Source organism: Typopeltis vanoorti, chromosome 23 (genome assembly GCF_054136105.1).
Source record: "Typopeltis vanoorti isolate ZY-2024b chromosome 23, IOZ_Tvanoo_1.0, whole genome shotgun sequence".
NCBI classification, from domain to species: Eukaryota; Metazoa; Arthropoda; class Arachnida; order Uropygi; family Thelyphonidae; genus Typopeltis; species Typopeltis vanoorti.
In genome coordinates this window covers 2,372,093-2,394,013 of record NC_143571.1, presented here as the reverse complement: position 1 = coordinate 2,394,013, position 21,921 = coordinate 2,372,093, and the positions used below count along the sequence as shown (strand labels likewise).

Below are 21,921 nucleotides of genomic sequence, written 5' to 3'. Positions count from 1 at the left end.
TTCCTTATGTTAGAGGCATGTCTGAAAAAATAGACAGAACACTATGCAAATAAAACATTAAAACCACCTTTAAATCCCCAAATAAGTTAAGACACCTACTCAGTTCTTCTAAAGATCCTCTTCCACACTTAGCCCACCCAGGGGTGGAAGAGGATCTTTAGATCAACAAATAAATAAATCCTTACATCAACAACAAATACAAAATACAATGCACATGTAACATACCATACATAGGGGAAACAGGGCAAACTATCCCAATCAGACAAGACGAATACAAACGACACATTAAATACCTCCATTTTGGGAAAACCGGCCTTCCTGACCATGCACTCCAAACATACCACAGAATTGATTGGAAAAATACCAAGTCCCTACACTGCACCAAAACCTGGTTTGAGAGAAAATTTAAAGAGTCATGTGAAATGCTACAACACAACCCAAATCTGATTGCCTAACCATTTCAAGAATGTGGAAGACCCATCTACAACCTGTATAACAACCCAAACTAGCCATAGAAAAATCCCACTGCAAAGAAGACAACTGGTAAAGTGTTTGTAACATTCAACAGCAACTGAAAGAAATCATATTATAACAATCAGAACTATCCAGAAGAATATTAATACATGAGGACTTTAGCAATTTATTATAGTTGTATTTATTTATTTATTTATTTATTTTTATTTTTTATTATTATTATTCTTTTTTAATTTATTTATCTGTTATTATTTTTTTAAAATTTTTTTATTTTATTTTATTTTATTTTTTTATCACAAGAGGTCAGACTAGGGAAAAGGATTAATTAACTACATAGATTTAGTTTACCGGTATACAGGGCATGAGCATGTTGCTTGGTTCCTTATACACTTGTATTCTTCTGATGATGACCTCGATACAGGGGTCGAAACGTCAAGTTTTATTTTATTAGTAATTAATAAAATAAATCTGTTCAACATGTGTATTTTAGGATTGCCTTGTTTCTTCACATTAGTTTCTTTTACTCTTTTTAGTTCCTGCATATATTATTATTATCCAGGCCTTCATGGAGTCAAAAGACTCATTGTGAGAAGTTGTTTTCAGGAAATACAAAGTTTATCATACCACTCCTTGAACCGATTGACGTTCTCGCTCCAACCACTCTCTCAGGCAATGCATTCCAAGGTTCAACTACCCTCCATGCAAAGAAACCACTCCTCACCCTCTTGTGCACACAGCCTCCTTTCGTAACTTCCAGGAATGGCCCCATGTCATCGCTCCTTCCCGCCATTCCACCAAGTGAAAGAACTCTCCAGTATCTACCCTGTAACTGCCTCTCAACAGTTTAAAAGTCTCGATCATATCATCTCATCCTTCTTCAGTCCACCAAACTCTGCAGTCCACATTCCCTCAGTCGATCCTCATAACTCATATTGTACAGTCCTGAAACCATCTTTGTTATCTGCCTCTGTACCCTTTCCACAGTCAATTTATACCCTTCAAATCCTGGGGACCAAATCTGAGAACAATAGTCTTAGTGTGGTCTGATCAAGGCCTTATGCAACAGAATGATAACTCTTTTATCTCTGTAGATCAGCGTCCTTCTCAGTATTGCAGCAATCCTCTGAGTTACCCTCACCACCTTTGCAATATGCTCCCTGAATTTCAGTTTTCTATCAATCATAACTCCCAGATCTCTTGTCTCCCCTACCTCCTCCAGTACAGCTCCTCCAATCAAGTACGCATCCTCCCATCGATGGATCCCCAACCTCAAGACTTTACATTTTGCTGCATTGAACCGATATCCCCATTTATTTGCCCATATGTCTAGTTTATTCAAATCCTCTTGCAGGGCTGCCACATCTGCACTATTACTGATAATCCTTCCCATCTTCACATCATCTGCAAACAACTGAATGTCCCCTTGCAATCCATTGACAATATCATTGATATAAAGATTGAATATTACAGGTCCCAGTACTGAGCCCTGTGGAATCCTTCTTGTAACCTTTTGCTTCCTTGATATTGCCCCATCATACACAACTCTCTGATACCTATCAGTCAGCCAATCCTGAACCCATTTGACTAGCCCAACATTAAATCCATGTACTGCAACTTAAATATCAGATTATCATGTGGCACCCTGTCAAACGGCTTTGCAAAATCCAACAAAATGGCAGCATATGCCTTTCCCTCATCAACTGTTCTTTTCACTTTATTATAAAAGACATTCATATTACTAAAGCAAGAGTGCCCCTTAACAAATCCATGTTGATTCTCACAGATATCATTACCCTCATCTACCCAATGCCATATATTGTCCCTCACTAATTTCTCCAAGACCTTAACAACTACTGATGACACACAAACAGGCCTGTAATTATACACTTCCAGTCTGCTACTGCCCTTATGCAGCGGCACTATCTTACCTTCCTTCCAATCCCTGGGTACCTTTCCTTCAGCCAGACTTTTATTGAAAAGCCAGGTCAACGGAGCTGTCAGTTCTTTAGTACGTTCTCTCAAAAGCCATGGTGAAATACCTTCCAGTCCAACAGCTTTATTGGTATCCAGAGTACTCAGTATTTTGAACACCCTCTCCTCTTGCACCTCTAAACCCTGATCCTGCCCTGTCCCTCTAGCATTAAAACCTCCTCCAGGATGAAATACTCCGATAAAGTGCTCATTGAACAACTCCACTATGTCCTCTTCATCAGTCACTCTATTCCCATTTTTATCCCGCAATGTCATTCTTCCACAATCATTTCTCTGCCTGCTGGCCACATAGCTAAAAAATTCCCTAGGATTTTCTTTGGATCTTAGTGCCAACCTCTACTCATATTCCAGTTTTGCCTTACTCACCATTCTGGTCACTCTCCTGGCCTGTATCTTATATTCTTCATGTATCTGTCCTCCACCCCTCTCCTTGTATATCTTCTGTAATCTCTTTTTCAACTGCAGTTCCTGTTTGATATCGTTTGTCATCCACTTTACACCAAATTGTTTTCTCTTCTTCACCCATGGAATACAGCTTGCTATTGCTGCTAACAAATATTCTTTCACAATTTCCCAAGCACTAATGATATCCTGGCCTTCCAATTCTGCCCTCCATTGAACTGCTGCTAGTTGATACCTAAGACTAGTATAACACTCGCCTTATAATTTGTTTTGCTCCTCACTGCACTCTTATACATCTTCCAACAATGGCTGCATGTCCTTTCCCCACCTTTCAATTTATGAATGATCTTCCATATTAAAATGGTAAGTACAAGTGAAGTGTGCCTATCATGTCATGTATGTATCTTTACTTGTGCATTGTTCATGGATGATGCCAATTTGACTTTGGCAAAATATAGGAAATATTAATTCAGTTACTTGAATTATTATATCTGTGGTATCATTTCATTCTTAAAATTACTATTGTGAGAGTAATACTATTATAAAAAAAAAACTTGTTGTCAAATGGAAAAACCAACAATTTGTTTTAATAATGTTTTGTACAATTTATTTTCATCATTAGTTGGGAAGCAATACAGCACTTGTAGATAAAGGAAGAGCCTATGGTAATCTAGGAGATTGTTATGATGCATTGGGAGACTTTGAAGAAGCTGTGAAATGTCATGAGCAATATCTTGCTGTTGCTTTGAAAGGGCAATCTCCACGTGACCAGGAAAGGGCATATCGCGGATTAGGAAATTCTCATCGGTGCTTAGGTAACTTACAGCAGACACTGGTATGTATGTCATTTGGATAGGGAAATTTGACATTATTGCAAAATATGTTTTATATGAATATTTCTAACATCAACTTTTTTATTTTTGTTATTTTTAACATACCTCCACAAAGTTGGTGGACTTATGAGAGGTCACACTCAACCAGTACCTGATCTCTCATACTGTACCTTCAACTCATTCACACCTTTTACATGGAAGAAACTAATCCTCATTTGTTTTGCTCCTCACTGCACTCTTATTCATCTTCCAAGAATGGCTGCATGTCCTTTCCCCACCTTTCAATTTGTGAATGATCGTCCATATTAAAATGGTAAGAACAAGTGAAGTGTGCCTATCATGTCAGAGCATCCTCTGACATGATAGGCATACATATCCTCTACTTATTTGCATGGATAGGCTTCTTATTCATTAAGCCCTTGACATTCCCCTATCTGTCTATATTTACATTTAACATTACAGGTTCCTCTATGTTTCCTTCTCAAGTTTTTAATAGACCTTCCCTTTTAGAATTCTCTCTTCACCAAAGGAAACACGAGCCAAACTTGTACATGGTAGTCTTATCCAGGCTTACATAATACAGTGAAACAGTAATGCTTTGATGGCTTCTTCATCATAACAACAGTGCACTAAGGAGTTTGCAATTATTGCAAAATGTACCTTGGACTTCAGGTCATTGTTGAATGTCATCCCATATCTTCTTCACCTTCAGATACCACTGATGCACCAGTATGGTAAACAATGTTATGTTCCTGTATTCCATAGTGCAAAACTATGCACTTCATGACATTTAAAAAGCATACACCATTTATCTGTACAAGTTATTAAAATTTTTCAGAAAGGTCATGACACTGATATTATTACTTCTAACTCCCATTGTCATCGTCATCATCATTTCTTGTTGTATATCCTCAAGGGATATACAAGATACTATGATAGAACTGTATGATTATTTACTAGCTTTCTATAACAGTTTTAGTTCAAATCAATCTCTTATTTTTCAGTTAACCAATATTATCAGGTCCTACTTTTCAGTTTTCAAAGACACTACTGCCTGCATTAATCCACCTAGATCTTGGCTGTGTTTTGCATTTTCCTCCTCTTCATCCTGGCATCTCATACCTGTTTTGGTAACACTTCATTCTGTTTAACACGTTCGCTGCCACGCTCCTCGGGCATAGTTTGTCCCCGCACGCCAAGCGCTTTCGCGTCTTCAAGGTCACTACGAGTAATCTCGTAGCCGGCTTATCAGACAGAATTTTGTTTTATACGCCAACTATGAATAATCTCGTATCACCCCCCACCCATATATTACATGCGCTGACGAATGTGTTTATTGTGTCTAGTCTCTAAAAACCTTGAGTTTTGCCATGACCAGTAAAAGAAAACTTACTGATAAAGAATTAGAAGTTTATGCTAATATGAGTGATGATGAATTTAATGATTCATCATCGCAAATGGAAGATAAGAGGGAAGTTCTTTCCATTTCAAATATGCACAAATTTTAAATGGTTGAAGCAGAAAATCGGAATGGTAAAATTCAATTAAAACCAAATATCGTTAGGGACTATAATTTGGGTATGTCAGGCATCGATCTTTCTGATCAAATGCTATCTTACTCTTCCCCCTTATGAAAGACAATTAGATGGCCAAAGAAATTGGCAATATGCATTCTTGATATATACATTCAAAATGCGCATAAATTTTATAATATAATTACTGGAAACACAATGACTGCGTTAAAATTTAGAGATCAATTTATCTCAGTTTTTGTTGGAATGGATAAGCTTACAGCATCACAGATTATCAGCAGGATTCAGGATATTCATTATTTGGAAATTTTACCACCTAGAGAAAAAAATATTCATTGACAAAGCCATGCCGAGTATGTACACGAAACAAACAACGACGCGAAACTTGTTATTATTGTCCTGTTTACCAGGAAAAACCACCATCGTGCGGGAAAATTGTTTTAAAGTGTATCATTCATAATTTGAATAAATTGGTTATTATTTTATTGATTTCATTTTATTATTTTTTATTGATTTTTATCAGTTTTAAATCGATTTACAAATTACGTGTTATACTACGGATTAGCTCGCGCTTGGCATAGGAGGTTGTAATCGACATACGAGTATATTCGTAGTTGACTTCTTTATATTCATACAAAATATACTATATTTTGTATGAATATACTATATTCATACAAAATATAGTATATTATGTATGAATATAGTATATTCATACATAATATACTATATTTTAGTTGAAATTATTTCCCTTCTATCAAGCCCCCAGACGTACTCTCCACTTTATTCAGAATCCAAGGGTCCAAATTAAGGTAATTATACTAAGGGTTAACTCGTGTTTGGCATAGGAGGTCGGTAAATCGACATACGAGTATACTCGTAGTTGGCAGCGAACGTGTTAAAATGACCATATCACCTCAAAATAGCACTGTTCACAAACATTCTCGAATGCTTATGATATCACAGTCTTTTGTAAACTTTTCATTATTAATATGATTCTGTCATTAATGCCAGCTGCTCACTCCTTTAATTTTTCTCAGAATTGTCTTAACCATGATTTCTATTCTTCACTCAACTGTTTCATTCTAGACATGTAGAAAAGCACAGGAGTTGGCAGCTGTTTATCTTTGATTATTTTTCAATTTAATTCACAACAAAGAAAATAAGAAAATAAATAGGCTATTTATTTAATTATAATAATTATAACTATTTATATAATTATTATTAAACTATTATTAAATTATTATTAAACAAATAATTATAATTAAACTAAATAATTATTTAGTTGCTAATATTTCACTGGTTTATACTCAACAACTTTAGCACACAAATAATAACAAGTGGTTAATAGTGGGAATATTTTAAAATTGTAGCACAAAAATCCAGAATCCTAATTTAAAGAGAAGTTTTACTGGTATGAATTCAATCTTGAAATGACTGTCTCACAGATTTTTGGCAAATGATACAGCCATACTTGTTGAAATTTGGGGAATATTTCATAGCTGCTGATATGAAATATCAGCAGCTCTCTTACTTGCAATGAGTTCTGTGTTACACTGTTGTTTATTTCCATCTAATCCTGTGTGAAGGGGCATCCAGAGTCCAGAGGGACAGTTTCCAATAAGATTGCTAGACTCCTTAGACCACATAAAATAAGAGTGGCCTTTAAACCCAAGAAACGATTAGACAATTCTTAAGATCTCCAAAAGATAACCATCCTTTCCCCAAATATGCTGGAGTTTATAACATACCATGCTCGTGCAGCTTGAATTACATCGGCCAAACTTCAAGGAGCCTTGAAATTAGGCAAAAAGAACATATAGGTGACGTCATTAATAACAGAGAAGAAAAATCGGGGTTAGCATTTCATTTCTCAAGAACGAACCATACCATAGAGTGGGATATAAGCACAATTCCTTACATGGAGGAGGACTTCCGCTCCCGAATTTTTAAGAAGGCCACAATAGTTGCCTGCTGTACACAAAACCTTAACAGGAACCAAGGACTAATTTTGCCCGTGATCTGGAAGACCCTTATCAGATCCTTCAACTCGCCAGAACTGAATTATAGTGCCAACTATAGAACATTCCTAAATAACAACAAGTGAGATCATCCATGCTCTATGAATGTATTGTATGCACTCTGTTCTTTGTTTAATATAATTGGAATCGGTTGATTTTAGTTTGTAACAGTTTTTTACTTTTTAGTGCCTTACATCAGTTATGTACCCTGAAGATGCCAACAGACTTAGTTGGTGAAACTAGTTGGTATAACTTAGTTGTTTATTATATACACTTGATCAGTATAATCCCAATAAAAGTTTTTCCAGTATTTCCTTTAAGTTTTCTTAGAGGATGTTGACAGATATATGCTTAGAACTCTCATATCTGTTGTCTCCAGTCTGTAATGAAGTGTTTTATTTCTAACTCAGTTTTCAGATCTATATAAGTTCAGATTTTTTAAATTCTGTCTTGTAAAGCAGTTTATTAAGTGTTTTTTCTAATTTCTCTTTTATTTCCTATAAAAGAGAAAAATTTATTTAATTGACTCCACTAAAAAATGTGCCTAAACATCTCAAATGTTTTACTTATTCTATAGGTTTTTTTTTCCCATTTAGGATGCTGTTTTGCACCTTCATAATCTTTATCTCCTATATTCTCAAAATCTTCTCATGACTTTTGAAACTTCATTAGGAATTAAGAATTTATTAATCCTAATGTATTTCTCTTTTTTTTTTTTATGATTTGTATTTTTGTTTTTGTTAATTTATAAAATAATTTTTGGTAATCATTTAGTTGATAAAATGTATTATCAACTAAACGATTAGACACAGATGATTTACACCATGCAAGGATTTATGTAATTTCACTATCACTTTCTTCTTTAATGTGATTGCTTAGAAGTACACATATAATCATATAGTATCGTTGTAAAAAAACAATAATTGCCTTCAAAATCCCTTTACTATGCATGAAATGTGGAATTAATTCCAAAATACACAGGTGTTTATAAGGAAAGCACAAGAGCTATCCCTGGATAATGAAAGGTTACAAAAATAAATAAACATTCTTAAATTTCATGCTCTTACTCCCTAACCACCCTATCACCTTTGTAAAATATCAATATCCCATCTACAGAGTCTGTAGTATCTACGTGAGAAGAAAAAAAGATTAACATTTTAAGAATTAAACAGAAATTAGAGAGCTCACCGATCAGTGATCAAAATATTAATTTCACTTTATACAGAATAAAAGTATCATAAAAAAAGGTAAATAAAATCCAATTATATTAATAATATAGAAATACTGAAAGAAACTTATTTTCTAACATATGTCTTGTTTTGCATTAATTTTTCATATATGTGTATCATTATAATATATTTCAATTTCCTTGCGATGAATTTTCTGGTGAGGAATTTTCCCTGTGAAAATATTCTCCATGATGAATTGTGTGGACATACTTTCCAGAAACACAAGCACTTAGCATTATTGTTATTACATTAACTCTCTGGAGTCAAAGACTCATAGAGGGGGGGGGGGGGGAGAGAGAGAGAGAGTGAGGTTTATATCCTTAACAATTACATACATTATATAAGAAGTTAAAAGTTCTAAACCCCATCATATTACATTACAATGTGAAATAAGTATACATATATTACAGAAGTCTACAAACTTACAGAAAATCTCTCCTGCCTGTAACATGCCTATCATACCAAAGTTTAAACTCATTCACACTTTTATCATTTACAAACGTACTCAGACAATGCATTCTACTCACCCACCATTCTCCACATAAAAAAAAAAAAAAAACTTCTCACCTTCTTATTCACCACTTCCTTGTGCAGTTTCCAGGGATCACTCTTGTTCCTTACTTATTTTCCACTATCTGAAACATCTCTCATATCCATCCAATAAATACTTCTCAAGAGCTTAAACGTCTCCATCATGTCACCCCTTCATCTTCTATCAACCAAACTCTGCAGACTGCATGATTTTATTCTATCCTTATAGCTAACATTCCACACTTCTGAAATCATTTTTGTCAACCTCCTCCAAAGTATCTTCATCCTTTCTAAACCCCAGTGACTAGATTTGAGCACAGTAGTCCAGATGTAGCCTGATCAGGACTTATACAATGGAATCACTACCATTTTATCTATGCTGGTTAATGTTTATCTAAAATTGTAGCAATCCTCTGAATTGTTTTTATTACCTTTTGCAACATGTCCCTTAAATTTCAAATTTCAATCCACCATAACTGCAAGTTTTCATACTTCCTTCACTATACATCCATATATAGAGTATGCAGTATCTCATCTGCAGTTCCCAAAATTCAAAACTTTACATTTAGTAACATTAAACTAGCATTCCCATTCAGCTGTCCACTTTTCCAGCTTATTCAGATCTTCCTGAAGAGCCACTACATCAGCACTATTCTCATTAACCCTCCCAGCTTCATGTCATTTGCAAAAAACTGAATATCTCCTTCAATTCCATTGAAAACATCATTGATGTAACTGTTGAAAAGTAGTGGTCTCAACACAGAGTCCTGTGGAACCCCACTGGTAACTTTCCTTTTCTTTGATATTTGTCCCTCTATACACAATTCTTTGCTATCTATTAGACAACCACTCCACCAACTTAAATCCACTCCACCAACTTAAAATCCAAATCCCATACATTGCACCTTAAATATCAGTTTATCATATGGCACTTGATCAAATGCCTTTGCAAAATCAAAAAAAAAATTATAGTGTATGCATTTTCCTGATCAACCATTCTTGTTACTTTATCAGAAAAGTTAATGAAATTACTGAAACAAGAACGCCCATGAAAAAATCCATGCTGAACTTCACAGACTATATTATTTTCATCTGCCCAATTTTGTATATGAGCTCTTACCAATTTTTACAGTACCTTAACAACCACAGAAGTAATACAAACTAGTCTATAATTTGATGCCTCCATTCTCCCACCACCCTTATGTAGTGGCACTATCTTACCCTCCTTCCACTCCCCAGATGCCTTTAACACCTTTTGTCATTCTTGCAATATAAGGATCTTGGAAAGACATTTGCAGCAAAGTTATTGACCATCTTTCAAATTGAGCACATTTAAATGAGTACAAATCCTTGCCACAGAAAACTTTTTCATGCATTTTTGTTGCAAACATAGTCTTCATCCTACCCCTGAACTAAAACTTGGACAAAAAGTAATTCCATTTGCATCAGTACTGGGACCTGTATTGTTCAACCTTTATATCATTGACATTATCAATGGATTGAAAGGGGTTATTCAGTTGTTTGTGGATGATGTGAAGCTGGGAAGGGTTATCAGTAATAGTGCAGATGTTTTAGTCCTGCAAGAGGATTTGAATAAACTAGACAGATGGGCAAATGAATGGGGGTATTAGTTTAATGCAGCAAAATGTAAAGTCTTGAAGGTTGGGATCCATCGATGGGAGGCTGCATACTCAGTTGGAGGAGCTATACTGGAGGAAGTAATGGGAGACAAGAGATCTTCGGGTGATGATTGATAAAAACCTGAAATTCAGGGAACATATTGCAAAGGTGGTGAAGGTAACCCAGAGGATTGCCGTAATAATGAGAAGGATGCTGACCTGCAGAGATAAAAGAGTTATCATTCCGTTGTATAAGACCCTGATCAGGCCACACTTAGACTATTGTTCTCAAATTTGGTCCCCAGGATTTGAAAGGGATAAATTAATTGTGGAAAGGGTACAGAGGCAGATAACAAAGATGGTTTCAGGACTGTACAATGTCAGTTATGCAGATCGGCTGAGGGAATGTGGACTGCAGAGTTTGGTGGATAGAAGGAAAGGTGATATGATCGAGACTTTTAAATTGTTGAGAGGCAGTTACAGGGTGGACATTGGGGAGTTATTTTGCTTGGTGGAACAGCGTGAAGGAGCGATGACAAGGGACCATCCCTGGAAGTTATGAAATTAAGCTGTGAGCAGGAGGGTGAAGAGTGGTTTCTTTGCATGGAGTGTAGTTGAACTGTGGAATGCATTGCCTGAGAGAGAGTGGTGAGAGCAAGAATGGTCAATGAGTTCAAGGAGTGGTATGATTGACTTTGTGTTTCCTAAGAAGGACCTCCCATGATGAGTCTCTTTACTCCATGGAGGCCTGAATAATAATAATAATAATCAGATGTGGAGAAGACTTAAGAAACAAAGTCTTATTAAGCATGTTATTGTTGATGGTGATCTTAGGGTGGTTATGGAAGAAGGAGTATACGTGCAATATGAAATAGAAAGTGGTCATTTGAGTAGGATAAAAATGAATATCCTACTGAAAAGGAAAACATGTAAGAAAGTTTTAAAATGAATTAAAGTCGAGCTGCTTTTGGAGGTGAACTCTAAATCCAACTGTACAAATATTTTTCAAGGGGAAAAAAAAAAAAGAAAGACTTTGAAAACAAGAATCAAACCTTGGATTCTCAATGGCAGACTCTGAAGAAAGCATTTGATCGAATTAGCCAAAAAGCATGTGAAGTTGTTTGCAAAAATAGAAAAATCAAAACTCCATGGTGGACTCAAGAAGCTAAAGATGCGGTTCTCTTTAGAAGAAAAGAAGAAATAATCATATGAAAAATTTCTAACGTGTAAGTCAGCAGATGGCTTATGAATAAACAGAAAAAAAGTATGAAAGCTAAGTGTGTAAAAGTAGTTAACTACAACTCATTATATACTATTATTATTTTTTTTTATTATCATTATTATTATAATCAGACCTCCACTGAGTCAAAAGACTAATGATGGGTGATCCCACTATCACATATACACACAACTCATCATACGATGTCCTAAATGCATTTGCCATATCACTCACTCTGCTCTCAGGCAATACACTCCAATCACCTGCTGCTCTCCATGCAAAAAACCTACTCCTCAACCCCTCTTTGCTCAACCTTCCTTATGCAGCTTCTAGGAATTGCTGCTTTCTCCTCATTTTCTGACCCATTCTATGAAACAACTTATCCACATTAATCTGATACTAGCCATTTACCAATTTATATGTTTCAATCATATCCTCCCCCCCCCTTTCCCTTTACCCATTAGACCATGCAAATTCTATTTCCCCAATCTATCTTCGTATTCAGTCTTCCAGAACAGGAACTTGCGTTAGTCAATCATCTCTGGCCCTTTTGTAGTATCTTTTGCAAATCTGTGTAACGTAATCCATATGCAACCAGTTCAAGGCTTTATACAATGGAACTATAACATCCTTACTTCTACATGTCAGTGTTCTCCATACCATTGCCATAATCTGGACTGTTTTCACAGTTTTAACTCAATGTATCCCTGAAATTTCAGGTCACTGTCTGCCAACACCCCAAGGTACCTCATTTCCTCCATCTACTCTAAGGTGTCTCTCAGTTGTATACTCTGCATCCCATCTTTGCTTCTTGAATTTTAAAACTTTACACTTGACAATATTTAACTGGCAACCCACTCACTTGCTGATTCAACCATTCTATTCGAGTATTCTTGCAAAGCTACAACATCTGCTATACTCTTCATAATTCTTTTCATCTTTGCATCATCCTCAGACAACTGCATATTACCATTCAAACTTTTCCCAATATCATAAGCATACAAGTTAACAGCAATGACACAAAACAGACCCTTAGGGTACACCACTAGCAGATTTCCTCTTCTGCAATATTGTTTCCCCATACACAAATTTCTGATACCTATCAGACAACCAATCTCCAATTCAGCACACTAATCTACTGTCCAATTCCATCTGTACCAGTTTAATTACAAGTTTTTCATCTGGCCAATCTATCAAAGGCTTTTACAAAATCTGAACTTACCATTGTGCATACATCTCTCTCTCTCTCTTGTCCAATGTATTTGGACAAGGGAGATGCATATTTCCCTTGTCATGCTGTTGTTGTCAACTCAATTCTGAATCTTGATCCTCATTAAGGTTTCTAGCAGTTTAACCACACCTTCAGACATACAGATTGGCCTATAATTTGAAGCCTTAGTCTTATCACCTCCCTTCTGAAGCAGAACAGTTTTGCCTTCTTTCCACTCCTTTGGAACTTGGCCCGCTCTAAGACTCATATTATAAAGGTAACTAAAAGCTGTTATTAGCTCCCTGGGACATTTCCTAAAAACATATATGCTGATATATTATCAAGTCTTATTAACACCAAGTTTACTCAATTCCTCATATACCTCCTGCTCCATCACCATGATTCTCTCTTACCCTCTTCTTACTGCACTCAAGTTCTGCATAATGTCACATTTGCAAGGATGAATATCTTTATTAAAATTTCATTTAATATCTCAACTATATTCTCTGAATTAGTTATCATTCTATCATTTTCACCAACCATTATCACCTTTCCATAATCATTCTTTCTTCTACTGGCTATGTATCGAAAAAACTTCCTGAGATTTTTTTGTTTTTTAGCTTCAGTTAGCTAACTACTCATACTTATAATTCTACCAATTTTACCAACCAGTATCATCTTTCCATAATCATTCTTTCTTCTACTGGCTATGTATCAAAAGAACACCCTGGAATATTTTTAATAAAAGATAATTTGATAATAGATAAAATATTACATGCATTTCCCATCCCTCCTACACCCAACACACAGGATCACAGCAAAACTATTCTCTTCCCGTATGTTAAGGATATATCAGAAAAAATAGTGAAAGTTTTCTGCAGATATGATCTTCATACTACTTTCAAATGTATGGAGATCATATCTGCATACATTAATACATGATCAATTAATCCATCAATTAATGCATGCTAAGTGAAATCATGTTAAGCGAATACAATAAACAATAAGAATAATTCTCGTGGAAAGGCTTAGACGTTGGTTATGCATTTTCACTATATAATTTAAGGAAATTACAACATACTAGGATATACATTAAAATAAATTTTAATATATTTCAATATTTCAGCAACATCACATTGCCATTTTCAAGAACTTAAGTGCAAGACACGTGCACCAGGCACAACAAAACAGTAAGTGAGGAAGAAGTAGGAAGCTATTATTTCTCCTAAAGTCCTGATTGTGTCCTCTAGCAAGCAATGTTGGTATTCTTGGGCGATTGGGCTGAAGGTCTTCTGATTTAGGTTTCCCAAATTTGAGGAAGTCTCATGCAGCCAAATTTGTATTTGTTGAGGTTTGGATCATTTCGTAGGGCTGAAGCTGATTCCACGAAAAGCCTTTCATATCTGTATTTGCTACGGTGTATTATCCTGGCTTTCTTCCACCGTATTCTATGGCAGGTGTCCAGCGCATGGTCAGCAAGACCAGAGTGGCTGTATTGGTGACAACGGATGTAGTCCTTGTGTTCTGAAATTCTGATATTTGCTGTCCTGCCTGTTTGGGCAAAGTAGGACAGCTTACAGCTGCAAGGGACCTGGTATACACCAGGTAGGTCTAGGGGGGGGGAGGTCGGTCTTTAGTAGAGCGGATAAGGGATGCCCATTTTTTATATAGTCAGTAACAAGAAGTTAAGTTATGTTTTTTTAAGATTTTTGTGATTTTTTACGAGGTGCCTCGGATGTAGGGTATGGTGATGGATTTAGAGTAATCCTTGTTGTGAGGGGGGGGGGAGATTGTGGTTTACTGGTTTCAATATTTTTTTGGATTTTTTTGGGGGAGGGGTAGCCATTGGTGTGGTTTAGTTCTGTGGTTAGGGCATTGTCATTCAAGCAGATAAGTTTAGCCCTGTTGTGTAGTGTCTTAATGACTCCATATTGTTGTGAGGAGGGGTGGTGGGATTGTTGGTGAATGTATCTGCCTGTATGGGTGGGTTTTCTATATACTGAAAAAACCAAGGTTCCATCAGGCTGGCGGGTGACTAGTGTGTCTAAGAAAGGAATGCAGTTGTTTTTTTTCCTCTTCCAGGGTGAATTTGATTCTGGGGTGTTGGTTGTTTAAGTGTGTTAAGAAGGAGAGGAGTGCATCAGAGCCATGTGGCCAAATAGCGAATACATCATCTACATAGCTAATCCAAACGGTTGGTTTTTGTGGGGCAGAGTTTAAGGCTTTCTCTTCAAAAGTCTCCATATAAAAGTTGGCCAAGGGTGGGGAGAGTGGAGAACGCATGGCTGTCCCCTCTATTTGTTTGTAGAATTTTCCTTGCCAAACAAAATAGCCTGAGTTCATTGTGAACTGAAATAGGGCTGTGATATCGGGATGAAATTTAGCTTGGATTAGCTGTAAGGATTCTTTGAGTGGGACATTTGTAAATAAGGAGGAGACATCAAAACTGACCATTATGTCAGTGTTTGAGTGTAAGGTTTTATATGCTGGCTTTGAAGTGGGCTGAGTTTTTTATGTATGAAGGTGTGTGTTGCCAGTATAGTGTGAGAGAGCTTTGGCCAAATGTTTAGCTAGTTTGTATGTGGAGGAATCAATGCCATCCACTATGGGACGTAATGGCACATTTTCCTTGCAAATTTTTGGGAGTCCATAAATACGGGTGGGGGGGGGGTATGGAGTTATATGGTTTTAATTTGTTAGTGATTTGCACAGGCTAAGAAGTGACCTTCTTAAGGAGCCTGTGGAGTTTCTAATTTGTGAGTTGGTGGGATTGTACTCAATAGGGAGGTAAGTGGACCGATCTAACAATAGAGATTTCAACTTATCTGTGTAATCTTTTTGGTTAAGCAATACTGTGGCATTCCCTTTGTCAGCTTTGGTGATTATTATTTTCTTGTTTTTCTTTAATTCTAATAGAGATTTAATTTCTTTACATGCATTTTCACTATATAATTGAAGGAAATTACAACGTACTAGGATATACATTAAAATAAATTTTAATATATTTCAATATTTCGAAATATTGAAATATATTAAAAGGCACTTCTTTTTTTAGTGAAGCTAACTCAGCTATACAAGCACTCTTCGAGTGCTTGTATAGCTGAGTTAGCTTCACTCAGGAAACCACGAGTGGTGGCAATTTGTTCTCTGAGTAAGGCTTGGTTGGCATGGTTATAAAAAAGAAGTGCCTTTTAATATATTTCAAGATTTCGAAATATTGAAATATATTAAAATTTATTGTAATGTATATCCTAGTACGTTGTAACTTCCTTAAATTATATAGTGAAAATGCATAACGACGTCTAAGCCTTTCCACGAGAATTACGAGTATTCACGGAGATGTTAGCGCACGTAAAGCACGCCAATACGGTAAATTGAAGTTGAAGCTATCAAGACAACTGAATCATCTCGCCTTCCTGAAGCGCTGCCGGGATAACCAGGTAATCCCTAACTGTGTGAAATTCAAGCACCGTTTCTCTTCGCAAAAGGCACTTCTTTTTTTATAGCCGTGCCAACCAAGCCTTACTCAGAGAACAAATTGCCGCCACTCGCCGTTTCCTGAGTGAAGCTAACTCAGCTATACAAGCACTTGAAGATGACCTTTCAATCACCTTAAGCCACGAAATTTGGTCGATTTTATACGACATCTCGTGCACTGCAGCGAAGAAAGAATTTAAAAAAGTACGAGATCGACACATCAAAAAATTTGAAAATTTAAAAAAGGACACGATCTCGAAACTGCAACTTCCTACCGAAATGGTAGTTAACCTGTCATCACTTAGTGTGAAACCTGAAGCACTCGACGCCCTCGCACGTGGCCACAACTTCGTCATTGCGGCCAGAAGAATACCTGCTGAGGATACGAATTGAATGCGGGATTTGACACCTTCCAAGCCACGTCGCCAACGATATCAGACTGGATGTAGCTTGTGTTCTGACCAAAGCTAAACCAAGTAAAACCAACATGCCCAGTAAAGAAATTAAATCTCTATTAGAATTAAAGAAAAACAAGAAAATAATAATCACCAAAGCTGACAAAGGGAATGCCACAGTATTGCTTAACCAAAAAGATTACACAGGTAAGCTGAAATCTCTATTGTTAGATCGGGCCACTTACCTCCCTATCGAGTACAATCCCACCAACTCACAAATTAGAAAACTCCACAGGCTCCTTAAGAAGGTCACTTCTTAGCCTGTGCAAATCACTAACAAATTAAAACCATATAACTCCATTACCCCCCCCACCCGTATTTATGGACTCCCAAAAATTTGCAAGGAAAATGTGCCATTACGTCCCATAGTGGATGGCATTGATTCCCCCACATACAAACTAGCTAAACATTTGGCCAAAGCTCTCTCACACTATACTGGCAACACACACCTTCATACATAAAAAAACTCAGCCCACCTCAAAGCCAGCATATAAAACCTTACACTCAAACACTGACATAATGGTCGGTTTTGATGTCTCCTCCCATGGCTGTCCCACTCAAAGAATCCTTACAGCTAATCCAAGCTAAATTTCATCCCAATATCACAGCCCTATTTCAGTTCACAATGAACTCAGGCTATTTTGTTTGGCAAGGAAAATTCTACAAACCTTCTACAAAATTCTAGAAAACCTTCTAGAAAATTCTACAAAATAATAAACCCTAGCAAATACAGATATGAGAGGCTTTTCATGGAATCAGCTTCAGCCCTAAGAAACGATCCAAACCTCAACAAATACAAATTTGGCTGCATGAGACTTCCTCAAATTTGGGAAACCTACATCAGAAGACCTTCAGCCCAATCGCCCAAGAATACCAACATTGCCCGCTAGAGGGCATAATCAGGACTTCAGGAGAAATAATAGCTTCCTACTTCTTCCTCACTTACTGTTTTGTTGTGCCTGCCTGCACGTGTCTTGTACTTAAGTTCTTGAAAATGGCAATGTGACGTTACTGAAATATTGAAATATATTAAAATTTATTTTAATGTATATCCTAGTACGTTGTAATTTTCTTAAATTATATAGTGAAAATAAGAATAATTATAATTCATCCATCAGTTAGCATAAATTTGGAAAAAAAAATAAAAAAAATGTAAGCTATATTAGAGGATAAAATCATCAAAGTTGATAAAAATCAATTGCTTAAATTTTTATGTAATGTCTAAACATTTGATTGAGCTACTTTTTTACAAAAAAATTAAGTAAAGATGTTTGAATAGTGCTCAACTATTTCATCTTGTTATGCAATCGGCACACTTCAAAGCTTTGTTCAATATCAGGATCAACATGAGACAAAATTTCTTTCGCATGTTGAATGTGATTGAAAACTAGCTCAAGTTCATTTGCAGTTAGCTTCTTAGTTGTAACATTCTCTTCTTGTTTGCACTCCTTATCATCTTCTTCTTCATATGCATGCTGTTCTTCTAGTTGAAGGAGATCATTCTTGCTTAACTATTCTGAATGGGATCGACAAGTTTTTCAGCTTTTCCTCTAACATAATTACTTTTCTTCTCTTTTTATTACTGCTGCTTTCTTTATCAGTCTTTCTCTTTTCCATATCAGGGGTTGATATAATATAATAATTGTATATAATAAAGCCTTATAGGTATCTAAATTAAAGCAAAATGAAGGAAAAGTGATTGAGCAAGAGAACAGAGTTTGCACGTTCACTTGCGATGATAGCTTAGAGTCAACTGCTGAGTGCCACCAGTTGACTCAGTTCAAATCCCATTGACAAGTGCCACTGCTTTCTGCAGATTGTGACAAAAAATTTTGCGTAGTCAGATTTCGCATAACATAAAAAAAATTATGCTAACTGATTAATTAACTTGCTTAAAGTAGGAAATAGTATCATTTCACTCAATCATGCTAACTGATTATTGTGCATGTTGAATTCGCATTAAGTGAGGTTTTCCTGTACCTCAAAGAAAGAAAAAAAAATGAAATCTGCATTCCTTAAAAATTTAGCAGATTAAATTAACAGTACTGAAAAAATACACATTGACTACTCATATTCCCTTCTAAATTCTTCATTATTGTTAAATTGTTAAAGCAGCCAAGTACCCAGTTTCAATCACCTCCTGACACACACACACACACACACACACACACACACACACACACACACACACACACACACACACACACACACACACACACACACACACACACACACAATCAGGGATATACAGGAAGTAGTGCATATGCAATTTTGGTTACATAGACCAAATCCTAATTTATGCAGGAACATCAGGATTACATTATATTTATTATGCACATATTATATTCTTTAGTCTGATAATTATGTGAATCAGAATTATCACAGAATGCATTTCAGCATTTCATACTAGCCATATGATCATCTAGAACAGCATCTGTTTACTTCACATGTACCTGAATAGTGCATGTATGAAGACTTCATAGTATTTGCCTCTCTGGAAAGTCCAGGATTCCATTTCCAGTTTCTTTCTGGGTTCAGATCCCTATACTTTCTTTTTCCCCTTCTCCTTCTCTTATAATCTGCTATGCTCTCCATGATTCAAAATCAATTTGACTTACTGATAGTCAATGAAATCAAGATAAGATACTTTATTTCTTCACTCTTCTCTTTAAAAAATGTTGCAATCAAATAGCTTTGCTAAATAATCACTAGATTAAAATATATTGAATTTTTCTTTTATATGAATCCTTCTCATGACAAGTTGGAAACCTACAGCATATTATTAGCAGCTGTGGTGAACTATTATATATAGGGGATTATCTAAAGATCAAATATGGAACTTTTTCATGCCACTTCATGTACCCGGTAAGCAGGGTGGTAGTCTTTCAGCTAGTGACAAAACCGACTTATTGCCTAAAGATTTTCACAAACCTCCATACCTGTTAGTGTAATTTGAACTCATGACCTATTGGTTGCACTCAGCATGTTATTCACTTAGTCAACCTCGCCACCTAGAATGATCAGTAATTACGTATATATATGCAAAATTATTCTTTGCATATATACATTATTATTCTTTTCACTGGCATTTTTACCATTTTGTTATTTAGGTATTTGTTCAATATCTATATATTTAATTGAAATCATTAGTGCAGTAAGTAAGCTTATTATTAAGATGAACATAAATATATCTAAAATGCTGCACCTTATTAAATAATTTTTATTTTTCAGGTTTGTTTTGAAAAGAGGTTAGTTGTGGCTCATGAATTGGGTAATGTTAGTGCTAAAGCTGCTGCATATGGAGAATTAGGTGGTATTCACAGCCAGTTGGGTAACTTTGAGCAAGCTATTTCTTGTCTTGAGCATCAAATGGCTTTGGCACAGGAACTTGCTGATCGTATGGCAGAATCTGATGCTGCATGTGGATTGGGTACTGTCTATCAACAGATGGGTGAACATCAGAGAGCACTTAGGTACCATCAGCTTGACCTTGCCATAGCTGAGGAAACAGGTAACATGGCCACTCAGGGAAGAGCTTATGGGAATTTAGGAGTAGCTCATGAATCATTAGGAAATTTTGAACAAGCAATAATGTATCAAGAACAACATCTAAGTATTGCAGCACAAATCAATGATAAAGTGGCCAAGACACTTGCATACAGCAGTTTGGGTGAGTATAGAAATAATTTTTCTCAGTTTAAGTTAACTTTATTCATATATTCATTGACATATTATAAAATACTTAATATTAATTTTTGGAGGAAAGTGCAGTTAAAAATTTTGCTTACAAAATTCTATTCTGTATTGGTAAAAATTCAATTAATTACTGAAATACCATTCAGCAGAACAAAGATCAGAACCATCAGTGTACAAAGTATAAGAGATAGTGATAATGAAGGAATTACAGAACATACTAGTAAAGCTGTTGGACTGGATGGTATTTCACCCCAGATTTTGAGAATATGTGTAAAGAACTGACAGCTTCATTGACCTGGCTTTTCAATAAAAGTCTGGCTGCAGGAAAGGTACCCAGGGAATGGAAGGAAAGAAAGATAGTGCCACTGCATAAGCGTGGCAGCAGACTTCAAGTGTCTAATTATAGGCCAGTTTGTGTGTCATCAGTAGTTGTTAAGGTCTTGGAGAAATTAGTGAGGGACTATATACAGCGTTGGACAGATGAGGATAATGTTATTTGTGAGAATCAACATGGATTTGTTAAGAGGCACTCTTGCTTTAGTAATACGATTGCCTTTTATAATAAAGTGACAAGAGCAGTTGATGAGGGAAAGGTATATACATTTTTTTGGATTTTGCAAAGACATTTGACAGGGTGCCACATGATAAGCTGATATTTAAGTTGCAGCACATGGGTTTAAATGTCAGGTTAGTCAAATGGATTCAGGATTGGCTGACCAATAGGTATCAGAGAGTTGTGTATGGTGGAGCAGTTTCAAGGAGGCAGAGGGTTACAATCGGGGTCCCACAGGGCTCAGTAGTAGGACCTATATTGTTTAACCTTTATATCAATGACATTGCCAGTGGATTGCAAGGGGATATTCAGTTGTTTGCAGATGATGTGAAGCTAGGAAGGATTATTAGTAATAGTGCAGATGTGGCAGCCCTGCAAGAGGATTTGAATAAACTAGACAGATGGGCAAATGAATGGGGGTATCGGTTCAATGCAGCAAAATGTAAAGTCTTGAGGTTTGGGATCCATCGATTGGAGGAGGTAGGGGAGACAAGAGATCTGGGGGTGATGGTTGATAGAAAACTGAAATTCAGGGAGCATATTGCAAAAAGTGGTGAGGGTAACTCAGATGATTGCTGCAATACTGAGAAGGACGCTGACCTGCAGAGATAAAAGGGTTATCATTCCATTGTATAAGACCCTGATCAGACCACACTTAGACTATTGTTCTTAGATTTGATC

At 36.2% G+C, this 21,921-nt stretch overlaps 1 protein-coding gene across 1 annotated transcript in view; it reads left to right on the top strand.

Moving 5' to 3' along the window:
• LOC150093573 (tetratricopeptide repeat protein 28-like) overlaps window positions 1-21,921 on the top strand; it is a 462,929-nt gene that overhangs the window by 312,179 nt on the left and 128,829 nt on the right. Inside the window, exons 11-12 of the mRNA XM_090412721.1 lie at window positions 3,491-3,703; window positions 20,223-20,661. Coding sequence (XP_090268847.1) covers window positions 3,491-3,703; window positions 20,223-20,661 — 652 coding nt within the window. The remainder of the gene's footprint in view (window positions 1-3,490; window positions 3,704-20,222; window positions 20,662-21,921) is intronic.